At 36.9% G+C, this 7,758-nt stretch overlaps 1 protein-coding gene across 1 annotated transcript in view; it reads left to right on the forward strand.

The window, feature by feature from the left end:
• ARPP21 (cAMP regulated phosphoprotein 21) overlaps positions 1–2,912 on the forward strand; it is a 155,968-nt gene extending 153,056 nt beyond the window's left edge. The window contains exon 19 of the mRNA XM_011355055.1: positions 2,136–2,912. Coding sequence (XP_011353357.1) covers positions 2,136–2,393 — 258 coding nt within the window. The 3' untranslated portion in view covers positions 2,394–2,912. The remainder of the gene's footprint in view (positions 1–2,135) is intronic.
• Positions 2,913–7,758: the final 4,846 nt, after the last annotated feature.

The following is a 7,758-nucleotide window of genomic DNA, read 5'->3' on the forward strand; positions in this document are numbered from 1 at the left end:
TACAGCTTAGGAAATATAGTTAATAATATTGTAATAACTGTGTATGGTGCCAACTGGGTGCTAGACTAACTGAGGGGATCACTTTGTAAATTATATAAATGTCTAACCACTATACTGTATACTTGAAACTAATATAAAATAATATTGAATGTCAACTGTAATTTGAAAATTTTAAAAAAAATAATAAATTACTTGTGGTGAGGGGGATTAAAATAATTAGAATAAATTCTGGTCCACTGAAAAAGAAAAGAAACCCAACCAAATAATGCACTCAGAAGGATACAAAACAGATAAATTTAAATGTTGCATTTTGTATCACCCATTATATGTTCATGGTCACTTATTGGAGGGTTCTACCAGAATGTTCTCTTGGGAGCTAGTGATGAAACAGACTAAAAGGATTCCATACCTTTCAATTGCCATTGCTTGTCTAAGGCAAGGGACATTGAATTAGTCAGGGTAGTGAACCATTTTGTTCATGAAGACATGGAAAATAGAATGCATGGAAAGTTAATGGGCTATTGGCATCTCTGAGTGAAATGAGGTTGTGCAGAAATATGAACACAAGAGAATGAATCCATTTAATTAGGAAAAAACTGATAATGGGCGAATTCTCTGAATATCATCAAAACCAAAGCAAAAGATATATATGAAAGTTGTGATTCATACCTGTCAAGTAATGTCAATAGAGGTTCCTGTTCCATTGTGTCATGAAGAATTTACCATTTTGACAACATCCTCATTGAACCATTCTGCATAAAGATGGAAATATCAGTCAATTTTTTTGAGCCATATTCTTGGCTACTCTTAGAAGCGCATGCACACACACACACACACAATGCATTCTTACAAAACGAACATTTAGATAACATATTCCCGATGTGGAGATTGTGATGTCTGAAGGTTGCCTTGTAAACAAGTGCTCTCACTCCAGCAAATATCACTTGTGTTTTTCCTGGCACAACCCATTCAAAAGGTGGTTCTTCTCTGCAGGTTACCAGCCAGTCCTGTCTAGTCAACAGGGGTTCCAAAGCCTAATGGGAGTGCAGCAGCCGCCTCAGAGTCAGAGCGTGATGAGCAACCAGCCAGGAACTCCGGTGCAAAGTGTGATGGTTTCCTACCCAACAATGTCTTCTTATCAGGTGCATATCCGCAGCATGGAAATTTGGGTTATAAAGTAGCATTTGCGAAAGTAGAGGGCGTGGGTCTGTACCCGTGTCAGGTGGTTGACTGGGTGGTGGGTGCTAGGCACAGCCACTGTTGATGGCTGACTTTGAATAGAGATTATAATACATAAATAGAAAATGGGAAATGTATGCTTCTATAAGTACTGCAGCTTTTGAAAGCCCCACTAAGTGTGGTTCCATATAAACATCTCACATTCATTGAAAGGGCATTTACGAGGCCTAACAACTGCGTTTCTGGACTAAACATATATTGAGATTTGAAAAAGCATTACGCACCTTTTTTTTTTGTAATTTACATCTTGAAATACACTGGATGGGAAAACGAAAGGTTAGTGAAATTCTTTGATCATTCAGTTTAGCTGTACCAGGTATTTCTGGCCCTAAAGCATCTATCTTCAGCCTTCTCGACAGTTCTTATTCACATTGTATCAGTTTCTACCTCTATCTCCATATAAGATGTTTTCTAAAGCTGCAGGCTGAGAGTGAGTTAGGTGCCAGGGACAAAAGCCCCTCTTCCTATAGATGGCTCCGGGATACTTTGCTTGCATAAAACCAGAGAGAGAGCATGACTTTCCAAACTGAGAGAAATCCAGAGTGGGAGATCCAGACTGCAGTCCCTGGGGGGTGACGAGAGAGGAAGGAAGGAAGCTTAGAACTAACACTTTCTGAACATTTACTGCATGGCAGGTGTGTACCAAATACTGTACATTATTCCTGCAATCCTCTCAGTGGTACTTTGAAGTAGGTGTCATTATGCAAATGATCTAGGAAATCAGAGAGATTAAGTGACTTGCCCAATGTGAAACAGCTAATAAAGGTAGAGCTGGGATTGATAAACTATTAAGTCTAACTCAAATGCTTGAAGATTTTTTATGGTACCACAGTAGCTCTTTGGATACCCAAAAATAACCTCTTTATGAAGGGTTTTCTCTTTGTGTCTTTCTACAGGTGCCAATGACCCAGGGTTCTCAAGGGCTGCCCCAGCAGTCATACCAACAGCCAATCATGCTACCTACCCAGGCAGGTCAAGGGTCACTACCAGCCAGTGCAATGCCTGTTTACTGTAATGTCACACCGCCAACCCCTCAGAACAACCTTAGGCTGATTGGCCCACACTGTCCCTCCAGCACTGTCCCTGTGATGTCGGCTAGCTGCAGGACAAACTGTGCGAGTATAAACAACACTGGGTGGCAGGTGAAATTCTGAGCTCTTTGGCTATGGTGCGTTTCTTCAGATACTACTCATGGTCTTTAAGTGAAGAGGAGCAAGGTGGGAAAACTGGCTGAGGACTTAAGTACTTACTCGACATTCAAATGATTGCTGCTGGTATTCTGTAAAAAAAAAAAAAAAAGACTAATACACACATTAGCTGGTTAATGGTGCATATTTCTGTCATGTCTGCTAGGTATGCCTTTATAGCTTAGCTAGTGACATGAATTCATCAAGGTAAGATTTTCTCCTACCACTGAATACCACTGTGTAGACTATAATATCCCTAATTTGGATTATTAGTTTTGTACTTTGTGTTGAGTTTGTGATGCTAAAAGTATTTAAAAATTATATACTGAACTCATATTGTACCAAAGCTGTAATGGAAAAGAAAAGAATTGATGAATGGAAGGAATAATTTATATACACTATAGAGTTTTCTTTTTTAATGGATATATACTGTATTGTAGTGTTTAATCAAAATAAAACTATTTGACCTTATGGAGGAAGGTCATGTTTTTACCATCAGTTTGATTCACTCTCTCTTCCATACGTGTTTGCTTATATGTCACTGTTATCCACTTTGAGCACTATTTCATAAATAATGCACGGAAAAGATGTGCTAGGCATTTGTAAGTGAACTGGAATCACATTGGGATATGTGGTAGGCAAACGCTTAACCAACTGTAGTTTCTTGTCCTAATACTACAGGGGTCCTGGAAGAAAGATGGTATCTATTTCATCCATTCGGACTTCACATTTTTTGAAATGTGCACCTTGGTTTTAGTTTTAGGGCTATTGAATATGTGTAGTTATAGTTCCCTATTAGGAAAACCTGAGTATCTTGGTAACAGTAGTCCTATATCAAACCCTGTTCTACCTTCATTCAAGTTCCACCATCTACCTGGAAAACAAGTTGTCTTTGTTTAAAGGGAAATCAGAAGAGGCATGGTCTAATTCCACTGATTATACTGGGTCATGCCGTGTACACTGCCACTAGTATTGGCAGTGAGTCAATAATTCAAAGGTGCTGTTCTCCTAGTAACTTAAAAGAAAGTAAAATATAGCAATAATTGAGTCACAAAGATAGGGACATTGGCAACAACTTTTAGAAGAGGGCTTATTCCTATCTAATCCCAAAATGTTTTATCCCCTGTAGATTCTGCAATTAAGAATGATTTATGACAACCTTTGAAAAATAATAACAGAACTCTGAAGGTCCGCTTTGGCCCTCTGGGAGATATTTAATGGGGGACTAAAACCTCAAAGCTTTACTCTACTATCACAGGACAATAACTAATAGTTTTGTATTTTATACTCTCTGCCTAAAAAACACTACTACCAATGAGAGGGATATGGAAAGTATATTGGAATAATTCTCATTGTTTTTCATATTATCACATTCTCTATGTTAGTTTTTTTTTTTCCATTTTCATGTTTAGATGAAGATAGACTTAAGCAACTAGTTAAAAATTCTACCTAAAAGATTACCATTTCTTAATTTTATATTATTGTTTTCTTTTTCCTTTAAAAGAGAACTTGTACACATACTCTGAATAGCTTTGTTCCTTGTGAGATCAGTCTCAGATGTTGCATTCTTTTTGAGCCATTAAACCAATAGTTTTGAGTAGCTATTAAACCATTAGTTGTTCTGAGATAGAGCAATGTGTTTGCTTAATTAACACCTTCTCTATTTAGCCATCTGATTTGGGAAGTGATCCCAAACTCAAGGATACAAATATGAGTCTGAATGTTTATCTTCTTTTCTTAGAATTCTGGGAAATTTTGATCTTTAATGGTTCCTAGAATTACTGAGCCTTCTTTCCGATAGATTTGAAATATATGTTATGTTAGTGGTAAAGATGGACCTTCTTTCTCTTTGTCCACTCTTATCCAAATGTGTCACCCTTTGTCACATTTAGGCATTTTATTGCATAAGTTTTTGCAGACTGAACTTTCTTCTCTACTTTCACTACATATTGATATCCAATATTATGCTATTCCAACTCTTACACTATTCTGTCTTTTACATTAGAATATTTGAGATGGTGCGTAGAGAGAGAGTTTTATTAGCGAAGCATTTCTAGAATTTAATTTATCGTCAGAATACTCTATTTTCTCATGTTGGTTAATAATTTTATCACAGTCGCATTTTGTAATTGCATACCACTCAGTTTATAAGCTTATATAGAGACATATGGATACATACACATGTAGATATATAGATATAGTTGTTCCGAATGCTTCTCTGTGCCTTTGTGACTATAAAAGAGAACAAGAGTGACTTATGCATTCATATATTCAACAAACTTTTATTGCATACTTGGTTATATCCTGGTTATATGACACCATTCAAAATGGGTACAAATAAATTTAAAGCACTTAGACTTATTCTTGTAAATTTTATTATACATTTGGTTATTCTGTGATAGTTGGAACCAAATGTTCTAACTAGGATACCAATGAATTTCAGCTATAATTACTTTATTGTTTTAATATAGTTCCACAGGATGTGGGATTGGGTAGGAGAATGTGTTATATAACATTATGGAAATAGAATTATGTAATTAATTGTAAGTATGGTTGAAGAATTTCGAATAAAGTTATAAATTATAACAAAATAAGTGGGGTACATGTGAGCCAGAGCATCTTTACGAGGGAGGTTTCAAGGACAAAGCAAAGACAACTGCAGAAGAAAGAATGCTGCAGCAGAAATGGCTTTTGAGATCTGATCAATGCGTATTTAGACCCCGCTTCTACTTCTGCCAGCAGTTAGAGTGCAACGGGATGCTTCCACACTCCCATACTCATGTTATTTATATTCTTTATACACAGGTACATGCTGTGGACAGAGGTGCAGGCCCACCCAACATCTCTGCCTTGGCACTTAACATCACAAGCCATTTGTTCATTTATAGACCAAAAAGAAAGTATTGTAAATACCTCAGCCTAAGTGTGGAATGAAAACTAATTATTTGAGTTTTGCATCCAAATAATGTTTTAGACTGGTAGTTTCTCAATTATTTCTACAGAAGACTTCTTTCTTGGGATACTTATAGCTGTTATATGAAAAAGGCCAAGGATAACATGGTTAATGAAGGTTAAGCAACCTTTTCAAAAGCTATCTGATTTCTGGAAACCTTTAATCTATCACTTTACATTATGAATTTCCAAGAGGAAGACATAATGTGCATAGTTACTCAAACTTATTTGAACACAATATCCTTTTATCACAGACTATATCGAAACACTCAAATTCTGAGGAACATATATTTTTAAATATGTATATTAGAGTCTTAAAACAAGAGTACAAATAGTTATTTTATTTCTATAGAAACCATGTTATATGTCGAAATGTAATATCACAACCCTACTTACAACTAGGACATCTTTTGGTGACTTAATGCGCACTATTTCATCCATGAATATGTGAGCCTGGAAGGTAATGCCACAGTGCCAATATATCTGGACCTTTTTTTAAAAAAAAAAAATTCTTAATGTTGAATGACTTGATATATATATCTAAATTATAGTAATAGTCCCATAGATATACATAGATGTAGAGATCTCTAATGAGCCTTTATACCTCTATGTGAATATAAAAGAGAACAAGAATGACATGCATTTTTTTATTCAAACAAAGGTTTTATTGCATACTTACTAATTCTAAGACCTTCTGTGACAGTCTGTGGAGCCCCTGCTTTTAGGAAGTTTATGAGGTTTCAGTATATAAATGACTAAAAATATAGGAAATTAGTCTTAGGCCTCATGTGAAAAATACATGTAAAGATAGGATTTTAGAGAAGGAACAGATGGCTTCCGGCTGTGGTTTTATGAAGCTCTCGACCTGGATCATATTGGATAGGTGGAATTTGGGCATACAGACATGAGGATGGGTGAGTTACAATCCCAACCAAGAGAAATGCCTGAAAGAAAATGACAGAAACACAGAAAACATGAACGTTATAATTCAGGTTGATTGGAGTAGGTAATAACTAGATAGCAGGAATGGACAAGATGAGTACTTGGTAATTCACAGCGGGTCTGGTTGGCATGACCTTGAAAGCAAAGAGTTGACAGTGAGCAGGGGCTTCTAAAGATTTTTGAATGAAAGGTAGGGAATACAACCTCAGCTATGGTTTATAAAGAAGAACAGGCCTCAAAAAGTAGGATGGATTAGACTTGAAAAGGCTCTTCATTCAGAAACCAGAGATGAACACAAGAAGAGTTAAGGTTTGGCACTAAGTTACAGCTACCATTAGCATTATTGGGTATGTCGGATAGGAGTACTAGCTCTTAACTCTTAACACTTAGCAATTCTATCGCATGCTCAGCACAGCTTTAGCAGTGTACATCTTATTTTTCCCTCTTGGACAGAAACTTCTGCAGTAACACAAGTGCCCTGTGTTAAGCTGCATCACAAAGTACAGTTACTATAATCTATCAAGGTAAAACAAATGAAGACTGAGCTGAAATTGAAGATAGCACGGGAGGGCTGCCAAGTCTCCATCACAATATATTCAGTATCGATACACCATACACAGTGAAATCTGATATCAACTTCCTATCCATCCTCGTTTAAAAAAATGGTGCAAATGCTTATCTATTACGGCTCAGAAAAAAACTTCTGCTTTCTGTACCCTATGGGTGCCACTTCTACATGACATCAGAAATTGTTCTTTCTTCCCGTGTTATTTTCCTCCAAACCATCTTTACTAAGAAAGTTGTTCTCTTCAGGAATTTGAGATTATTTTCTTATAGTTCTCAGCTTTAGTGTTTGTTTCAAGTTCAAATCTTTATCACCTGCTTTTAGTGGGGTTTTATGACCTCCAATCTTCTCTATAAAAAGATCTGCCACTATTATGTGTCATCAGTGGCAAGAGCTTCTCACTCTTTGAGCTGGGTCCTTTGCAGCTGTCAGCATTGTATTCACACAGTGTGGGGGAGAGGCATCCGATATCCTCCTTCTGTAGAAGAAAATCATTTCCTGATTGAGGTCTTCACAGAAATCTGATTCTTCTGCTGGACATGAGGCTGCTTTCTCTAAGACAATATTCATCAACTCCCTGACTGCAGAAGCTCAGGGAGTGCTTTAATGTTTGTGTTTGTTATATGATTTGTTTTCTTTTACTGCTTTATTCTATTTTATTCTCAGTATTGTATAGAAGGAGAGGGAAGAGGTCAGATACTGTGCAAACAGGAGAAGACATAAATCTCAATAGGGGCGAACGCTGAAACTGGATTTGATGGACGGTCAAGAAACAAACCCAGCAGGCATGCACGATGCACAGGCCCAGACTGGTCAGCTGGATAGCATCCTGCTGGGAGGAGAGTCGTTTTTTGAGCGCTCAATGCCTCACTT

Source organism: Pteropus vampyrus, unplaced genomic scaffold, assembly GCF_000151845.1.
Source record: "Pteropus vampyrus isolate Shadow unplaced genomic scaffold, Pvam_2.0 Scaffold1, whole genome shotgun sequence".
Lineage (NCBI taxonomy): Eukaryota > Metazoa > Chordata > Mammalia > Chiroptera > Pteropodidae > Pteropus > Pteropus vampyrus.